This window comes from Ovis aries, chromosome 15 (genome assembly GCF_016772045.2).
Source record: "Ovis aries strain OAR_USU_Benz2616 breed Rambouillet chromosome 15, ARS-UI_Ramb_v3.0, whole genome shotgun sequence".
NCBI lineage: Eukaryota > Metazoa > Chordata > Mammalia > Artiodactyla > Bovidae > Ovis > Ovis aries.
Genome location: NC_056068.1, coordinates 4,134,050 through 4,155,065, shown reverse-complemented (window position 1 = coordinate 4,155,065; position 21,016 = coordinate 4,134,050). Strand labels below are relative to the sequence as shown.

At 39.6% G+C, this 21,016-nt stretch overlaps 1 protein-coding gene across 4 annotated transcripts in view; it reads right to left on the bottom strand.

Moving 5' to 3' along the window:
- Positions 1 to 21,016, bottom strand: part of PDGFD (platelet derived growth factor D) — a 285,800-nt gene that overhangs the window by 90,826 nt on the left and 173,958 nt on the right. For 2 of the 4 annotated variants that reach the window (XM_042232831.2, XM_004015965.6), the window contains 2 exons: positions 13,060 to 13,264; positions 8,495 to 8,675 (listed from right to left, as the gene is read on the bottom strand). In XM_042232831.2, coding sequence (XP_042088765.1) covers positions 8,495 to 8,675; positions 13,060 to 13,264 — 386 coding nt within the window. The remainder of the gene's footprint in view (positions 1 to 8,494; positions 8,676 to 13,059; positions 13,265 to 21,016) is intronic. The other 2 variants (XM_060399633.1, XM_004015966.6) reach the window with 1 other exon arrangement.

Sequence of the window (21,016 nt, the reverse complement as noted above, 5' to 3'; positions counted from 1 at the left end):
ATCATCAGGAGTGTGTCTACCAAACTGTAAGTTCTACAAGGATAGGAACCTTGTTGTGTTTTGTTCACTACCCAGTACTGATCAAAGTGCATGAAAAATAATAGGTGCCCAATAAAAAGTCCTTAAATAATCCATTGAAACGAATATACAACTAGCAAAAATGTCCTGAATTCCACAGGGGAAAATACTGTCAGGATTTTATTCTACCTCACTTTCTTGTCTTCTCTTGCTTCCTTAATCCTATTTTTACCTACCCCCTCCTCTTTTGCTCCCCACTCCATCTGCAAGAGCCGATTTCCCTTTATTCTCCTCAATCACTATCATTTGCTTCTAGACCTAGGCATCAATCAGTTCAGTTCAGTCGCTCAGTCGTGTCCAACTCTGCGACCCCATGAATCACAGCACACCAGGCCTCCCTGTCCATCACTGTCTCCCGGAGTTCACTCAAACTCACGTCCATCGAGTCGGTGATGCCATCCAGCCATCTCATCCTCTCTGCAATCTCTTTCTCCTCCTGCCCACAATCCCTCCCAGCAGCAGAGTCTTTTCCAGTGAGTCAACACTTCACATGAGGTGGCCAAAGTACTGGAGTTTCAGCTTTAGCAGCATTCCTTCCAAAGAACACCCAGGGCTGATCTCCTTTAGAATGGACTGGCTGGATCTCCTTGCAGTCCAAGGGACTCTCAAGAATCTTCTCCAACACCACAGTTCAAAAGCATCAATTCTTCGGTGCTCAGCTTTCTTCACAGTCCAACTCTCACATACATTCATTACCACTGGAAAAACCATAGCCTTCACTAAACGGACCTTTGTTGGCAAAGTAATATCTCTGCTTTTGAATATGCTACCTAGGTTGGTCATAACTTTCCTTCCAAGGAGTAAGCGTCTTTTAATTTCATGGCTGCAGTTACCATCTGCAGTGATTTTGGAGCCCCAAAAAGATAAAGTCTGACACTGTTTCCACTGTTTCCTCATCTATTTCCCATGAAGTGATGGGACCAGATGCCATGATCTTCATTTTCTGAATGTTGAGCTTTAAGCCAACATACTGCTTGTTAAATTATCCTAGCGATACTCCTTGTTAAATTATCCTTTGCCCCAGGACTATATTGAATTTTGCTTTTTACTTTCTTAAAAACTCAATCAAATTTCTCATTATGTATTCAGGTTTTCTGAACGCAAGTTGATTAAAATAACTGATTTACTTAACCTTCCCAGTGAGACTCCTAGTTTATCGAAAAATGTTCTCTGTAATTGGTGAAATTTTAGAACATCTGTAAAACTTTAAATAAGAGTACTTATCTACATTTGCCTAAGAAATGTTGCAACAAGACTCTGGCCTTAGGAATGATTGCTTCAACCAGTATCCTTTGATGCCCCTGGGCTTGCCAACTTGGCATCTTACCGCTCTGACTCTCACTTGGGGCCTTGGGGATATGCGTGTACTATCCTCCTGTCTGACACAGACCATGACCCTGGGTTTTCTTTCTGCTCCACACTTTGTCATCTTGTTGATAATTTCTTAGTATCTGCCCTGAGCGAACCCTCTGATTTTAGCTACCTCACCTGGTCTAAGTACTAAAAGATTTGAGAAACAGACAATATAGGATGGGCTCAGATGAGGATAAGAAAACCTCCTGACACTCGGCTGAGAGAGGAATCAGCTAATGTTTGTTTTACTTCCCTCTCTCATATTCGCCTCCTTACAGTGGCTGGATTCCCACGATGCCAAGAGATTCACTGCTATCAAAGAAAAGAGTCTTCTTTTTTCTGTTTCAAGGTTTAGCATTTGCTGTCTTTTTTCCTTAAAGCATTTCTCCCGTACTTCCACATGGTGTTGGTGCTGCTGGCTCCTCTTCTGGTATCAACTCAAATTTTACACACACAGATCTCCTTTGACTCTTTAAGTGGCCTTTTTCCAGTCATCCTCTGTTACAATATTCTCTTTTATCCTCTCTCTAGTTACTACTGAACCTCAAAAAATTTATGTTTGTATATATATACTTACTTTCTTGTTTACGTAAATGTTTATTGTTTGTTTCCACCAGCCTTACCTGCCTGCTGAGAAACCTGTATGCAGGTCAAGAAGCAACAGTTCGAACCGGACATGGAACAATGGACTGGTTCAAAATTGGGAAAGGAGTACAACAAGGCTATATATTGTCACCCTGCTTACTTAACTTATATGCAGAATACATCATGTGGAATGCCAAGTTGGATGAAGCACAAGCTGGAATCAAGACTGCAGGGAGAAACAGCGATAACCTCAGATATGCAGATGACACCACCTTTATGGCAGAATGCTAAGAGGAAGTAAAGAGTCTCTTGATGAAGGTGAAAGAGGAAAATGAAAAAGTTGCTTAAAACTCAACATTCAAAAAAAAAAAAAAAAAACTAAAATCATGGCAGACAGATGGGGAAACAATGGAAACAGTGACAGATTTTATTTTCTTGGGCTCCAAAATCATTACAGATGGTGACTGCAGCCAAGAAATTAAAATGTTTGCTCCTTGTAAGAAAAGCTATGACAAACAGACAGCATATTAAAAAGCAGAGATATTGCCAGTGAAGTATAGTCAAAGCTATGGTTTTTCTGGTAGTCATGGATGGATGTGAGAGCTGGACCATAAAGAAGTCTGAGCGATGAAAAATTGCTGTTTTTGAACTGTGGTGTTGGAGAAGACTCTGGAGAATCCCTTGGACTGCAAGGAGATCAAGCCAGTCCATCCGAAAGGAAATAAACCCTGAATATTCATTGGAAGGACAGATGCTGAAGCTGAAACTCCAATACTTTGGCCACCTGCTGCATAGAGCTAACTCATATTCTAACTCATTAGAATAGACCCTGATGCTAAGAAAGATTGAAGGCAGGAGGAGAAGGGGACGATAAAGGATGAGATGGTTGGATGGCATCACCAACTCAATGGACATGAGTTTGAGTAAGCTCCAGGAGTTGGTGATGGACAGGGAGCCCTGGCATGCTGCAGGCCATGGGGTCACAAAGAGTTAGACATGACTGAGTGACTGAACAACTACATGAGATCCTGAGGACAGAGATCTGCCTATCTTTCTCACAGCTGTATCTCCAGGACCCTAGTCTGAGCTTGGTCTAGCATACGGTAGGCATTTAATAAATAATACTGCCTCTCTCATATTGCCAAACCTTCAGTAGGATATACTGGAATGAAGTCGAGGGAAACAGGATCTGCCATGTGATGACCATCCTCATCTTGACAATCCTTGGCTGTATATATAGTCCTGGCTGACGTGGTCAGAACAACCAGGGATGTTCAAAAACCTTCAACAATTTTGATCTGACAATGGAATTAAACATGGAATTTCCACATTTTGTAGAGAAAGTGAATAAGGTCCTTTAGTTTCTAGCTTTGAGAATTTAGTTTATGGGAATAATAATGAATTGCCCATCATTATTTTGTGTTTGTTTCACCAACTGGCAAGTTTTAGGTGAGTAAAATTAGAATCTGTGAAAGCTGTTACAAATCAGAATCTTTGTTATTAATTCATTGGCCTTATTCTTCTTTTTCCTTTGCAACCTCATCTTCTTCTTTTCCATCCCCTTCCCTTTCTGCATCTATTTTAAATAATTATTTATAATGCAAAACCATGATTCATGTGGAGTTTAAACCTCAATGGAAATTTTAACTGTGCTGCTTGAAGTTGATTCAAACTACAGAGGTACACAGTTAAGTAACAGATAAAATTGCTTTTTTAATCTTAGAAAATATTTATAATGTATTATTAAATTCAATTTAAAAAATAAACTAATTTGTTAATAAAACAAAAATGTTTGGGCTAGCTTTCAGGAATTTAATTTTTACTTTAATATTTAATATTTTAATGTTGTAAATCATCTATATTTCAATACAAGTTTTAAAAATAATTTTTTGAATTAAAATATACTTTTCATTAAACATGGGCTTCCCTGGTGGCTCAGACAGTAAAAGGGTCTACCTGCCATGTGGGAGACCTGGGTTTGATCCCTGAGTCAGGAAGATCCCCTGGAGAAGGAAATGGCAATCCACTCCAGTATTCTTGCCTGGGAAATTCCATGGATAGAGGAGCCTGGGGGGCTACAGTCCCATGGAGGCGCAGAGAGTCAGACACGACTGAGCAACTTCAATTTCACTTTGACTAAACACATATATATAAATAAAAGGCTCTTTAATGCTTGTCACAATATGAAATCAAATGCTTTTACTTTGGAGGTCAGAAGTAAATTATGGTCAGAAATATGTGTATATGTGCATACATACACACACACAATGACAACTGGGCTGTTTGTATAGGTCCGCCAAGTTCACTTATCACCTGATGATACATTAATAATTAAACCAGTGATAATGATAACAATAAGAGCAGTAGATATTTGTGTAATTTTACCAAGTTCCAGGCAGGGTGCTTTACAAACTTTACTTAACCCAATAACTAGTTAATTGCATATCAGGCAGCATGATCACAGTCTTACAGATGACAAAACTGAGCCTTTAGTCAGTGAGAAGCAGAGCTGAAATTCACACACATGCGTGCAGACTTCTTTGCACACCACACGCTTGGAGTCTAATAAGTGACACCTTTCCAATAATCTACTTAATGGTCTTCAAAAAGATTCCTAACAATCCAATCAATCCATTCATTCCCCAGTAAACTAAATTTGCGATGGCAGAGCCTAATTTATTTAGACAAACACATTTTGCTAACAATTGGATAACATTATCCATTCTGCTTCATTATGCTCTCTGAGGGTGTCTGTTGTTTTTACTGTGTTGTGTGGTCTGTCGTGTCCGACTCTTTGTGACCCCATGGACTGTAGCCCACCCGGCTCCTCTGTCCATGGAATTTGCCAGGCAAGAATCCTGGAGTGGGTTGCCATGACCTACTCCAGGGGATCTTCCCAACCCAGAGACTGAACACATGTCTCTTGCACCTCCTGCATTGATGGGCAGACTCTTTACTACTATGCCACCTGGGAAGCACTGATGGTCATCTATCCTCCTCAACTGAGTGAAATTAGGAAAGAAAACTCAGTAGGAGACAAAAAATTGAAATATGAAATTGAATCATTTTCTCAGTAGGAGTCAATTCAACAAAGATCATAACTAGCCATGTATAGGGCACTGTGTAGAATACACACAGGACACTTGTCCTGCCTTCAAATAGTTCATTGCTATTGATCACATCTGGAGGAGACACACACACACACACACACTTAGTGATGGCAAAGATAGGATCATTATCACCATTATTTATTGAGCACTTCCACTATATCCTAGATGCTATTACAAGTATTTGCTATTAATTTAAAATCTCACACCAACTTCAATTATTATCCCCATTTTATGGATATAAAACCAAAAGGTAAGAGGCTCATTCTATATCACACATTAATAATTGGAGAAACATTCTTTGAATCAAAATTCGCTTTATAGCAATGTGGTCCCCTATGGCTGTGCTGCCTGGCCCTAGGAAAGACTGTGATAGGTGTTGAAAATAAAAAAAAAAAAAAAGTAAATGATTGAATTAGCACATCAGACAAAATTGTAGCAATTATAAGAATAATGGCTAACCAAAACTAAATGTTCATGATGTTATCCCATTAGTCAGTCTCCCTTACTTTGTTGGAGTGAAAAATAGACTAAAAATGTATACCAGACTTATTCTAAAAATGCTATAAGCATGAGAATCATGTAGATGTGATTCTAGTGCAGTGGGCTCTCATGGTCCTGGGCACCCGTAACTTATAGCCTCAAGGGAGGCCCTGTACAACAGGAGAGTCTTGAGGTAGGAAAAAGGTGTTTGATGGAAGGCTGAGAAGTGGAAAGGTGGAGATGAGAAGGGAGGTGGTTTTGACTTATCCAAATAGCTATGTTCCATTTTCTAAGAGCACAGTGATTGCTCAGGAACTATTATCAGTCCAAATTTCCCCAGCACCTGCCATTCCTTAAAGCAGCAATTGCAAAACAGCTGCCTCCAAATTCGAGAGGCTTTCTAGGTCTGTACAACATTTTAAAATTCATTATTTAAATACACCTAAAGGAAGCTTGTCATTTTTTCTAGTTTCATGAGATATAATTGACCTACAGCACTGTATAATGCGGGAAGCATAATGATATGACTTATATACATCAGGGCTCACTATTTTTAATCCCACTGTCTCCCTCTAATTTTATATAGGGCTCACTAAGACTTTTAAGTCTGGTCTCTGTAGCATTTGATTTCATAAACTCTGCTTTAAAGTTTCTCCAAGAAAAATTTAAGCATCAATAAAATGACATTTCCAAAGCATTGGACAAGCCATAAATGATCCCTGTTGAACAAGGTTCAAATAGAAGAGTTTATCAAAAAGTCACACAGATCTAGAGTTTATATACACCTGAAGGTTATGCTCACTCTACCTCTTGGAATTCAGCCACCAAAGCACTTTGGCCCTAATTGATCATATTTAGTGCCAGAAGCCTATTAGGAGCGAAAAGAGAGCCTGGAGCTATTTGCAATGAATGCAGACCAAGAGGCTGGTATAACAAAAAAATGTACGACAGCCATCATTTCTAAAAAACACAACTGAATGTACTGGTGGAGGTGAATAAGTAAGTGAGTGGAGTCACGCCACAGAGTTTACATCCAAACTACAGTCTGTCCAATACTCCACTTAACAACAGCCAGGAAATGAGCGACAAGCCGGCACTGTAAGCCAGAACATCTCAAACAAAAATACTCCCTTCTCCTCACATCCACATCTGCACTGCCTTCTTCAACGAAAAGGAGTTATTTTGCCTTAAAGGCATGATGTTAGAGTTAGTGTGTTTCTGACTTATGGATCATTTAACTTGGTCATAACCAAAGTTTCACAAAAAGCATAAACATGAGCACTAACAGGCCTTGATACGTTGAGGGAATAAAACAGGTCCTTAACTAAGCCATTCTGCCACATCACCATTCCGACATGCTGAGGCCGCTTTGTCCATGAAAACTTGAGAACAGATGCATCACTGAACACATTAAAAGCAAAGAAATGCAGAAACCAAAGGTTCATACTTCCATTTTAATGCTGAGTAGCACCGCATGAGTATGCAATGATGTATATCATGCTTGATGGATTATTGCCAAGTTAAAGTAGAACCAAGATCACCACATGCCATTTTTTCATTCATATTATTCTGATGTAGAATTCACTTAGTATTTAATAACTTATCATAATGCAAAAAGAAAAAAAAGAGAAGAAACCACTTTTGATTTGAAAAAATCAAGATTTTTTTCCTACTCTAAATTTAACTCATAAGAGGAAAAACCGCACAAACTGACTCCATTTGTAGTACTGTGTTCTATTTTGGCAGCCACATTTTGAAAAGGGGTAGCAATAAACTGAATGAGAGTTAGTGATGCTGCCAGGTGAGCAAGAGGCAATATGCTATGGACGACTCAAGGATTCAGAGATATTTAATCTATCCTAAAGGTAACACATAGAAAAATTATCCCAGTTTCTCCCTGCGCTTCATCTGCAACACCCAGGCTCTGTCTCATTACTCATCATTAGTTGTTACTGCTTTTTATCTGTCATTTCCACCAGACTATCAACTTCAGGAGGTCCAAGGACCCTGACCTCTTGCTTGCCTTTTATCTACTATGCCGATCGGAGTGTCTGATAATAAGCAGGAACTTTACGTGTGTGCATGTGCTTAGTTGCTTTGTGACCCCATGGACTGTAGCCCGCCAGGCTCCTCTGTCCATGGAACTTTTCAGGCAAGAATATTGGCGTGGGTTGGCATTTCCTCCTCCAAGGAACTTTATATTGTTTTACTAATAAATGACTGAGTAAAGGAGATCCATGACCATGTATGACTCAACAACTAGAATTAACTACAAGGCAGGTTATACCTCAATATGAGGTTGAACATCTTCTAACAGAAGCATTTAAAGTTTAAAATGACTGCCGAGGTGCTTAAGCAGACATAAGAGGAAAAATAAACATGGGTAGAGTAGGCAAAAATCAATCAATCTTTGGGTCCTGAAGTATATTCCAATCTTTAAGATGCTTGCTAACTCTGAGGTTCTGTGATTATAACATAGGTCATTCACAAATTTGGGTCATAATTTAAACTAAAATCATTGGAACTCTTCTGCAATTGAAATTACATAGAAAATTTCTCAAATATCACATACCTTCTCTTTGGCTATACATTTATTTTGCTGAATCAAAGGGAAAATGGTATATGCTTTACTGTAAACGATTTTACTTTTTCTATTCACTGTGCTTTCTTTCAAAATGCTTGGGACCCAAGCATTGATTTAACAGATCTAAAATGGCATTCCTCACTAAAGAAAGTTTTAACATTTTGGCCACAAGGCAGGGACAAACCATACCACAATTAACGCAGTTCGTTCAATTTCACACCACTGAATTTAATCACAGAAAATGATCTCTAAACTTCATTTAACCAGTGTCTGCTTTTAATCATAGGGTGGTTAAGCTACTTACCACAAAAGAATAATAAATCTTGAATCCAGGTTTAGCCACAAAGTAGTCATCAGACTTGAACGTTATTTTAATCTGGTTTGTTCTTGATGTTATCCTTGGAGGAACTTCCTTGTGTCCACACCATCGTCCTCTAATAACAGTACTGGTTTCAGATATGTCTTCAACTTCTACAAAATCATACCTGGTACCAATTTAACATAAATACATTTTGATTAAAATGCACTTTGAAATTCATACTTTCACTGAGAAATTAAAACTAACATATGTGATTTCTCATGACCTATTATCTGAAATGAAATTTAGAAGAAAAACCAGTTCTTGGATTAGATTTCTCAAATTCAAACTTCAACAGTCTATTCTGAGGAAAAACTTTTATACGCTTTCAGCCTATCCTCCTTGAGTGAGTGAAAGTTGCTCAGATATGTCTAACTCTTTGTGACCCTATGGACTGTAGCCCACCAGGCTCCTCTGTCCATGGGATTCCCCAGGCCAGACTACTAGAGTGGGTTTCCATGCCCTCCTCCAGGGGATCTTCTCAACCTAGGGATCAAAACCCAGGTCTTCTGCATTGCAGGGAGATTCTTTTTTATTTTTTATTATTTTCATTGGAGGCTAATTACTTTACAAGATTGTAGTGGTTTTTGCCATACACTGACATGAATCAGCCATGTGTGTACATACATTCCCCATCGTGAACCCCCTCCTACCTGCCTCCCCACCCCATCCCTCAGGGTCATCTCAGTGCACCAGCCCTGAGCACCCTGTCTCATGCATCGAACCTGGACTGGCGATCTGTTTCACATATGATAATATACATGTTTCAATGCTATTCTCACAAATCATCCCACCTTTGCCTTCCCCTACAGAGTCCAAAAGACTGTTCTTTATATCTGTGTCTCTGTTATCTCATATATAGGATCATCATTGCCATCTTCCTAAATTCCAACATATGCTTAAGTATACTGTATTGGTATTTTTCTTTCTTACTTACTTCACTCAGTATAATAGGCTCCAGTCACCCATCTCATTAGAACTGATTCAAATGCATTCTTTTAAATAGCTGAGTAATATTCCATTGTGTATATGTACCACAGCTTTCTTATCCATTTGTCTCCTGATGGACATCTAGGTTGCTTCCATATCCTAGCTATTGTAAACAGTGTGCGGGGAGATTTTTTTTACCATCCGAGCCAACAGGGAAGCCCAAGAATACTGGAATGGGTAGCCTATCCCTTCTCTAGGGGATCTTCCTAACCTAGGGATTGATCAGGGGTCTTCTGCATTGCAGGCGGATTCTTTACCAGTTGAGCTAACAGGGAAGCCTCATAACGCTTCCTAAATTGTCAAAAATCAAAATAGGATACTTTCTGAGCATCTAGATTATAAAGGTTTTCCTGGAGAAGCCAATAAATAGAATCTCTTGTCATATTTTGGGAGATGTAGCTCCAGCTGTGTGCGTGCATGCTCAGTTGCTTCAGTCATGTCCCCCTTTGTGACCCTATGGACTGTAGCCCTCCAGGCACCTCTGTCCATGGGATTCTCCAGGCAAGAACACTGGAGTGGGTTGCCAGGACCTCCTCCAGGGGATCTTCCCAACTCAGGTATTGAACAAGCATCTCCTGCATTACAGGCGGATACTTTACTGCTGAGCCCCTGGGGAAGCCTGTAGCTTAAATTATATACCCACATGTTTACTATATCAAATTTTTAAACAAATTCCCACTTGGAATTAATTTACCACATCCAGCATTTCTGTAGGAAAGGAAATCATCTATACCTACACAGCATAAAAAAATCAGCAATTTCATTGTAGAAAATAAATGGTAAAATTAGAAAATGAACAACTATTTTCTCTTTGTGGAACCTATCTTTTGGAAGGATTGTATCATAAATAATGACATTTATCATAATCAAAAGCACATGCCTTTAGCAGTGATGTCCCCTAGCCAGTACTGAACATATCTGGTCTGTGTGTGAATGAGGGTAAGACCATGGGTTCATCATTGACACTGGTCAGAGAAACAGAGAATTGCAGGATTGAAAAAGATAGGAGAGGCATTTTAGATATTCCATGGAGCCATTATATCCTCAAAGTCCCTGCACAATATTCCACTCTTTCGTTGTAGAGTAAAACACATTCAGAGACAGAATCACTTCTTCTGAGATACCCCACATCTTCAAACATTCTACTTGAGAGCTGAACTGTGTGCCTTTCAGTTCTGGTCATCAGTACCCCACCCTTTAGTCACCTCTTCCCCATATGACTTTAGATGCTAAAGTCACAGTGCACACGATGAATACTCAGGGCACACACTCAGGGTGAACAGTGGCAGAAGTCTCATATTTACTTTATATTTTCCTGTCATGATTGCCAAAAGGAGTCAGCATGAGAACTACCACATCTGAATATGAAGAAAACCCATTATGGTTTAACTAGTCTCTATACACCTCAGAGCTCTTACTGGATGGGGCAGGGTGATCTAAGAAGCAGGTGAGCATAATAAAATGGTGACTCAGTTTCACTGAAAATAGTCTGTGGGACTTTTATCTCTTTTGCCTCAGTTTCCTAATGAACAAAATAAGAAGGTTTATGTAATTTTACCGGCTGACTATCTCTTGAGTGCTATGCAAATTAACTACTTGATATACAGTGGTTGGAAAGTGAAAAGTACTAAGATAGAATCATCATTAGAGCAATAAATATTGCAATGTAGACATCAAGGAAGTTTTGCAACAGATGGGAAGAAACAACTTCATTACATTTTATATATAATGTATGTGAATCATATTCACTACACTAAGCAAAAGTATACTTGAAACTTTAATAACACATAAGAGGTCACTTTTGTTTTTTAGATAACCTATTAGTACAATTTTCATTCTCAAAGCTCCATTTTGGTTTTCAGGGAGGGTCCTGAACTCTTCCCCTTCTTCCTTTCTCTTCTACCTCTTACTTCACTACCTCCCTCTACAAATTTTTAGGAGCAACTTGATTTGATGAATGGTCTGGGGATCCTTTAGTCAATCCTAAAGGAAATCAACCCTGAATACTCATTGGAAGGACTGATAATGAAACTGAAGCTCCAATACTTTGGCTACCTATGTGAAGAGCTGACTCATTGGAAAAGACCCTGATGTTGGGAAAGATTGAAGGCAGGAGGAGAAGGAGGCGACAGAGGATGAGATGGTTAGATAGCATCACCAACTCAATGGACATGAATTTGAGCAAATCCCGGGAGATGGTTAGGGACAGGGAGGCCTGGTGTGCTGCAGTCCATGGGGTTGCAAAGAGTTGGACACCACTTAGGGAAATTTCCTAAGTCCTTAATTTCCTCTCCTATTTTTAAGGTCAGGACTCCCAAAGGGTTTAGTCACTACCAGATCAAAACCCTGCACGGGAGTGGAGACCAGTATCTCTTCAATGACATCATCTTTAATAATCTTTTAACACTGGCCTTGGTGTCTGTTTACATGATCTCTCTCTCTCTCTCTCCCTTTTTTTAAGCACAGGAAATGAATTCTCCCTTTCAAGGTTGAAAAGACACAAGATCTCCTCAAGCTTATTCTCTCTGTAAATATTAACTGGCTCTTTCTGCATGTATTCATCTTTATTTTCCGGCATACATTACCCTCTATGGTCCTAGAAAGTAATAGTGAGTGCTAGTATTCTTGAAAAAAATAGCAACACAATAGAAACTGTCAGTGTAATAAACATGCAACAAAGGACAGCCAAATTTGAGGCACCTGATTTTTGTTATTCAAAGTAAAATAAACCTGCTGAAAGGATTTAGCAGTTTAGCAGTAGTTCATTGGCAATGCAGAACAAGTGCATGCGTGAAGTACAGGAAGGAAGAAAACACCCTCCGCATCTTGCGCATGCTAATTAAGGGAACAAGATGCTGTGAGTGGACAATTTGAAGAACAGCAGCCAAGACTTGCTCTGAAAAATATGCTCAAAAGGGAGAAGACTATCTCAGTGCAGCTTTCATTTTCTGCTGACCCCAAAACTGCAGGAAGGAACAGACCTCTGAGGAGGAGCACACTCTCCTTGGGAGCTTGCCTTCTCTTTCTTTTTACATGTATCTGAGGCCTTAAAATTACAATTTCAGGTAAAGGCCTGGCAGGGTCCTTGCCATCACCCTCTCCCAGGGCTGGGTCAGTTCCTGGAGCCCAGCAGTGGGTACACTCCTCAAGTCCTAGGAAGCTCGCACCTGAGCCACGGGACATGGTTGCTGGTGACCCGGGACACTGGATATGCCCAGCTGCTCACAGAGGTGGTTCTAGGCCTGGCCCAGAAAAAAGAATCACCCAGATCCCCCTTCTCTGGAAATCACACAGCCTGGCTGTGCGAGCTGCAGGAGTGAGCTTTTGTGAGTCATGCCAGGTTACCAGGCCTCCACACAGACTGTGCTTCAATTTACATTGTACATTTGGACGGACATAAAGGCTTTTGAAAAAGAAGTTATGTATTTTGGATAGGGCCCAAATGAGAATTTTGATGCAATGTTTTAAGTCTTTTCTTCACCTTGGAATTTACCCTAATATGGATTTTATTTCACACTCACCTACAGATATCATTTTCCGCTTCCTCTAATCCAAACTGATTGTCAAAGGCTAGCTGTATCCTTGTTTTCTCCTGGGAGTGGAGCCGCCAGGTCAGAAGCAGGTTGCGAGGGTAGCTGTTTGGGAAGCGGGGACTCTGCACGTGGCCGTGTCCTGTCACCTGGATGGTCTCGTCTCTTCGGTACAAGTCTGTGAGGTGATTGCTCTCTGTTAGTAGTCACAACTTGTAGAAATTAGTATGTTGCTCCAATTACAGGAAAGCAAAAAAAGAACAGTTTAAAACACATCACATTGCAAAACACTTCTTGATTTTGTTTAAAAACATTAAGGCCAAATAGCAGCTTTGCGGTTAAACAAACAACATCCATGTTTTTTTCTACTACCCCTGTCTCCTCAATTCTTCATAAATCTAGACTTGACTTCTAATATTTTATATTTTGGGAGTGCTCTTAAGATTGTTTTTGACAAGCAAAATTAACAGTTATCTCAGAACTCAGACTCATTTCAATTGGAATTAAAATGAGCAAGTAATTTCAAATAGTTCATCTTTCCTTTTTTCCATGTAACATAGCTGACCCTTGAGCAACACAGGTTTGAACTGTGTGGGTCTGTGAATTTTTATATATATATATATACACACACACATACAGTTGAAACAGGAGGAAAGCAGGGAAGCAGGCAGGGCATGATATAACCATGATGAAGACGGGTTAGAACTAACTTTGTCCAAGATGTCGGAAGTGTCAACTTGCAGTAGCCCTAGTGTTTCATCTTACGCTTGTTAGCATGTTAAATGACACGCCCATTGGCACCATGACAGTTCTGAGGCCAACCATAAAAGGTCAAATATTGCGCTGTGAACAAATTCCTAAAAATCCCTGCCCCTTCCCCCAAATAATTGGAATAATCCTCCCACTAAGTAGCCTATGAAATTACCCAGTCCATAAAGAGTATCCACACTGTATACCAAGGCTCTCTTCTCGCTTTCTGAGATGGCCCACACTCTGCGAAGTGTGTTTGCCTTTAAAGACATCCAGTTACTATTACTTCATCTCTGAATCCTTTCATGACAAAGCAAGAACCGAAAATTCATCAGCAACATTATAAATGCATTTTCTCGTTTGACTTTCTTTCTCTTTTCTAGTTCACTTTATTGCAGAATATATAATACATATAACATACAAAATATGTGAATCATCTGTTTAGCAGTAAGGCTTCTGGGGACTTTTGTTGTGGGCCAGTGATAAAGAATCCACCTTCCAACGCAGGAGACATGGGTTCAATCCCTGGTCAGGGAACTCAGATACCACGGGCCACAGTAACTAAGCCCATGCAACAACTAGAGAGGCATACGTGGCACAGTGAAGACCTAACACAGCCCCAAACAAACAAACAAACAAAAGCCAAAGAGGTGGGAAAAAGTAATGTTTTGGCCAACAGTGAAGTATGAGTAAAGTTTGGTTGGGGGTGCGGAGACAAAAGTTATATGTGGATTTTTGACTGTAGGGTGTGTGTGTGTGTGTGTGTGTGTGTGTGTGTGTGCACACATGCTCTTAGTTGCACAGTGGTGTCTGACTCTTTGCCATCGCATGGACTGTAGCCCACCAGGCTCCTCTCCTGGCAAGAATACTGGAGCGGGTTGTGTCAACTACAATGGCGTTTGCCAAGAGCCTTTGCCACCTGCCTCTGCAGAGCCTGAATCCTGTGCTGCTGCAGCTGGTGACCCTCAACATGCCCTGAAGGCAGTTCCGCGTGGAGAGTGAGGCACACTGTGCTCCAGGGAAACTGGGGAACAGGTCTTTAGATAGTCAGATATTTTCAGAAACTGGTTTCATGATCCCAATCCAGGCATCTCCTCACATCTAGAAAAGCACTGAATCCATTCATGGTGACATCAGATTCTCGTGACTAACAGAAAACCTTTTGTAAAGTAAGTACTTGACTGCTCTGAATTCCCCCTTCAAAACATCTTATATACTGACCTTCCCCACTGCCTTTTTTGAACCATTCCTTAGAGGTATCTGAGGTCCTGTCTCCTGGGCTGCAGTCTTCATTTTGCCCCATTAAAATTTAACTTGCAACTCTCACTTTGCATCCTTTTAGTCAACAGTTGCCATGCCCTTTTCCTGGGGACCTTTCTGACCCAGGGATCAAACCTCCTGCGCTACAGGAGGATTCTTCACTGCTGAGCCAGGGGGAAGCCCCGGTAAGGTACTGGCATCCCTAAACCTCACTTTGTTCACAGATCAATTATACAAATACTTTTTTTTTTTTCCATTGACAGAGTAACAGTAGATCTTCAATGATTAGCATAGGAGGTGCTCAATAAATATTGCTGAATGAAAGAACAAATGAGTGAAACAAGTGAGTGAAAAGCAAATTAAAGACTCTAATGATATTTAATGACCATGTATTTTTTAATCAAATGGCATTTTCTAGTTGTTTCTCCATCATAAAAGATCATAATTTTGGGCCTTCATTGTTGCTGACCTAAAATAGTTCCAATTCTATTTTCTGTATATTGTATAATAAAGAACTTGTCTGATCTTTGTCTTGGTTCCTAAAAGGGAACTTCTAATCCCTTAGAATTCCGAAGTGTCTTTATTATTTATAGTAGGCCCTTGGGGCCAAACCTGATTTTATGCTGATGGGGTGATTCACTGTGGGCCCCTAAGTAGTTTCAGGATGGGGACTGGTTGTGAGAGAAAGACTAAACACGTGACTTTCAGCTCGGACACCAGTCTGACTTTCCAACCTCCCTGGACGTAAGGTGTCTTGGAGTCTTAGCCTATTGCCAGTGATCCAATCAATCATATCTATAGAATGAAACTCTTATAAAAACTCTGGTCACTGTGGCTTGAGGGAGTTTCCTTGTTCATGACACACACATATGCTGGGAGGTGACATGTCCTGAGGACATGAAGCTTCATGCTTGAACCTTCCCAGACCTCTCCTTAAGTGTCTGTTTGTTTGGCTGGTCCTGATTTGTATCCTTTATCATAAAACTGTAATTATAACTACAGTGTTTTCTTGAATTCTGTGTTTCCCTAGCAAATTATAAAATCTCAGGGGGTTATGGGAAGCCCTCGTTTACTGTGAATTGGTAAGGAGTATGGGTAACCTGGGTGCCTCACAACTTTCAGCAGGTGACTGAAGATCAGTCTTGGGACCTGGGCTCTTAACCAGTGATATCTGACCTAACTGCAGGTGGTCTGTATGAGAACTGCGCTGCTCAGCGGGCCCATTTTGCCTATCTCCCAGTGTCCAGAGTTCTTTGCATTTTAGATTTTGACATTTTAGGCCCCTCTGTATGCAGAACTGCAGCCGCAGTCTATTTGCGTCCTCCCACAGAGAGTTGACTCCGAAGCCTATAATTCAGTGAGCCTGGTCAGGGAGGCCTAAATTGCTGGTGGAAACCACTGAAAGATTGGGTTGCAGAGAGTGATTGTTAAAGCTTCCAAAATAAGACAAGGGGGATGAACAAGGAGTCAGCACGTGAGATGCAAAGGCTTCTCTCCTTTTACAAACGTTCTGATGTGGATGGGAATTTCAATTTTTGTTTCTTTTTTGACTAATTCAGTGTTGAGTGTGTTGTGCTTGCCCGGCTAGCTTTTGTGTGGGAGACAGCCTTAGGAAGAGCAAAGGTAGCTAGAGGAGCGAACGTCCCAGCTCCCACTCGACCAGGAGCTCAGAGCACCGGCTCTGCAGTAGTGTCCCATGCTCTGGTCCCAGGTTTGATGCTCTTAACTGTCTGTACCAGAAGGTAGTTTTCCTTCTTAGCCTGAAATTTGCTAGAGGCAATTTTAGATCCTCTGCTATCTATAATCACTTTGACTTCTGAATCACATTGTTTATATATAATTTATAACCTCATGCCAAACTCAGGGCTATTCTTGGCAGAAGAGCTGTAATGAATTATAGAAACAGAGAGCCACCTATCAGGTTAAACCTGAGATAACTCTGAAGTGTTATATACAAAGTCACATTCCTCAATGAAGGCATTTACATCGGTGTTCCAATAATGACTAACACTGCATGCCAGGAACTCCAGTAAGTTGTTTAAATTCGTTACTTCATTTACTCCTCACAACTGTATGCAATTAGTAACATCCCCCTTAAGAAGAAGGCTCAGAGAGCTCAAGAAACTTATGACCTCAGGGCACAAAGCAGGTGGTGAAATCAATATCTGACCCTAGGCTATCTTCAGAGCACACATTCTTAACCAGAACACTGTATGAGTTGTTAAACTACAAAAATATGGAATATATCATTTTTCATAGAGAGGGAATAATTTTGATTTCTGTTTCACACGCCAAGAATATAAGTTCTCATTTTACCTTTTAATACAGAAAGAGTTTCACATAGTCATTACTTTGGGTTATGAATTTGATGCTTTGAAAAAAGTGAATTAAAATGAAAGGAAAAGTCAAAATGTTTTCATTCTGTCCCTAACTCTTTGGCAAACTGAGTTCGCCCAACCAAGTATCCCAGGAGCTCCTTAAATCCCTGGAGGCACTATCACTTACTTTGGGATTCGTCTTGAACAACTGTTGTTCTCAGAGTGTGGTCCCCAGATCAGCGTCATCAGCTGGGAATTTGTCAGAAATGTAAATTATCAGACCTTATCCCAGACCTACTGAAGCAGAAATGCTGGTGGTGGAGCCCAGCACTATTATTTTAATAAAAGCCCTCCAGGTGATTCTGAGCTCCCTAAACTGTGAGAACCCTGACCATATCCTTCTGTGTCTACTCTTCTGGGGAACATTCTTAATTTCCCACGCTCCTTCACTGCCTTGCTTGACTCTATATCTCATATCTGAATTTTCATCTTACCTCCCTGCCTGATGACCTGTCTTGGGCTCATTTTCCTGTCTTTGACCTTGAAACATTCTTGAGGACATCATATTATATACAGAATGAACTAGGGTAAGAACTATCTATTTTGGAAATTATCTATCTAACATTCCCCATTTCATGGAATAGTCATTCTTGGCCCCAGCAGACACATCTGGTAACCTACTGCTTCAAGTTATATTTAAGGAGGAATGAAATCACAAATAATGGTTTATTTTTTCTTCTCAGATCATAATATTGTCTATGATAGCATGTGATCCATATGGTAAATGCTCAGTTATTAAAGAATTAAAATATTTCATCAGTGATTCCATAGGAATAAACGGTGATCTCTGCAGACTGTGGCACCTCACACAAATTCAGTAGAACATACAGGGATACTCATTTGCTCCACTGTCTCTCTAAGACATCCAGGAGCCAGTATCATGAGTGTTAACAGCTATAAGCCAAAAGAAAAGAATGGTCATTGGTTCAGGAAATTCCCAATTTGCAAAGGGATTTATTATAAAATTTCATTTATAAAATGGTTATTTCACAATCATACAATATATAATATGAACAATGTTTGATGAGCATGCAGTTAAGTGTTATATAAACCAAACTGCTGCTGCCAAACAGCCACGTTACAACCACTTAATTTTTGTGGGATGCAATATATTTTACAAGCATCCAATTTTGTAAGTCTACCATAAGTTGATAAAAAGTAAATATTGCAGTAATTACCACTGCTTTCATTCTGTTTCTTCTTTTAAATTTAATTTTGTTATATTACTTTAACAGGTAGTGAAACCAACACACAGAAGTTAAAGTAATTTGTTGTAAGTGAAGATAATGGAAGGCTGGCTGGTATATGGAAAAGAGAAGTTTTGAATGCAACGACATCAGGTAGGTGACTTTCTTCACTACAATCAACAGCAGCATCAGACACACCATGTCATCTTTCTGGCTTCTGTTTCCTAAACTAATAGTTTAGGGGCTGAAAAATATGATATTTAAGATTCTTTTCAGGTCCAAATGACTGGACACCTCGACGATTTTCCTTCAGGAAGGCAGAACTACCAGTGGTTTGACTGACAGATGTGAGCTAATAAGGAGACCAAGGAATCTGAAATCCAAAATCTTTAGCAGGATAAACACTTTTCCCATCTATCAGTGATTGTATATATAGTTGTATGCTATCATCTAGAATAGGTGTACAATGGATATTTAATCAATTGTTGTTCAAACATATGTATGAAAATCTTTCTTATTAACAAGAAAAGTGCCCCAGGCAAGTAACCGGCCACTTAGCCCATCCACTTGTGCTGAACACATTATGGAGGAATGTAAATAGATCCTTTAAAGTAGACAATGTAAAGTAAGCAATGTATTCTATCTTGCTTTTTTAAAAAATTAAGTAAAGGTTTCTGCCTGAAGCTGGTTGGGTACAGGGACTTAAAGTTACTGAAAGATGGTTTATAATTTCTTTGAAAGTTTCACAGAAAAGTTAAAAAAAAATCACGTGCAGAATATTATATATCTTGCGGGAAAGGACAATGTCTTGTTTACCAAGATAACTTCAGAACCTCACCAGTCTGGGCATAAGGAGACTTTCGAAACAGAGCTGTTAAATACATATATGGATGAAAGGTTACTGCAAATAATGAACAGCCAGAATTCCTAAACACTGAAAAGCATTTTGAGTAAGATAATAAATGAAAGGCAGTTTAAAATGCCCAAATAGTTTGTTTCTAAGTGTGCCTGAGGTTTGTGGGAACACGTCTTGCACGAACATTAAAGGACTATTTTGGAAAGAGTTACATTGAAATGATCCTGCTTGCCGTCCAGTTCAGACATTAATTTTGCAAGAACTGCCTCTTTTTCTGCACTATTTCCAGCAAGACATGCACCACCAAGCTCAGCAGAGTCAGTCCACACCGGTCTTTAAAAATCTGTGACCAAGAAAGAACAACGCTGGACTAAAGCGGGAGAGTTTGTTGCTATAGTTGGGATCTACTCTCGGATCGAGCAAGTGGTGGATGAAAATCGGGTGACTGACAAGTCTCCCAAAGTTCTCGTCTTATGCAGCCATCTAATTTAGAATAGAAAGTTCAGCAAGGCTAATCAACAGTGAGACCTGTGACTGACTAATGCATGTTTATTATTACTACTAACTACCTCTAATCTTTGTACTATCCCTCAACAATCACATCATCTTTTATACAAAAGTATCTTAGAATGCAAATTAGTACCTTCATCAGAGAGACAGCACACAATGTATTGCTGAAAAGGGAAAAAGAAGCAAGGGAGTGATGGAGAACATAAAAGACTAGGGCAGGAGTCCCTAATTTTAAAATGAATGTCAATTAATAGATCAGGCCATGAAACATAATTATTAGAAAAGGCCAACTGGGATTAAAGTGAATTTAATTAGATACTTTTTCATAAATTAACTCCTAACTTAAAAAGCACAGGGTTGGCTCACCCTGTGAACTGCTAAAGGTGAAAATTAGACTTTGTTAACAATGTTAGTTTAAAAATCAGCGTGAAAGCATTTTCAACATTCTTTTTCCTCAATGTTTCTTAAGGCATTGAAGCTTGCAATCAATGAACTAATTTCCTCCAGGGACTGCTAGTGGGCCAATTTTCATTAAGGAATTTGGGGTTAACATCTGACACATCATCTTGGAAAGAACCAGTCTTCCAAAAGCCTATATAACAGCTCTAAAAACAATCATCCCCCATGATCACTCTGCTTTTAAGCAACTCAAGGGCAAAGCCGATTAAGCATCAGGATTTATTTAGAATTCTCTAGCAGAGATTTTTCTAAGAACTCAGTAGTAATACAAAACCTTTCTGTTTATAAAGATTTGAGCAGGAGGGAGTTGGTTGTTTCTCACTTATATATCTTTTTTTAAAAATTGTAATTCCTTTTCACACAAAGTATTAGTGTTATATAAACAACATTCCTTAGAGTAACAATGTGGAGACAATATTTTTGTAATCAATTGAAAATTCCCTGAACTCAAAATTATTCTTCTTTAAAAATCTGAGTCTATAAAAAAAGACAAAAAAAAAAAAGAGTATCACAATGTCTTTTTGAACATTTTCCAGGTATAATTACCA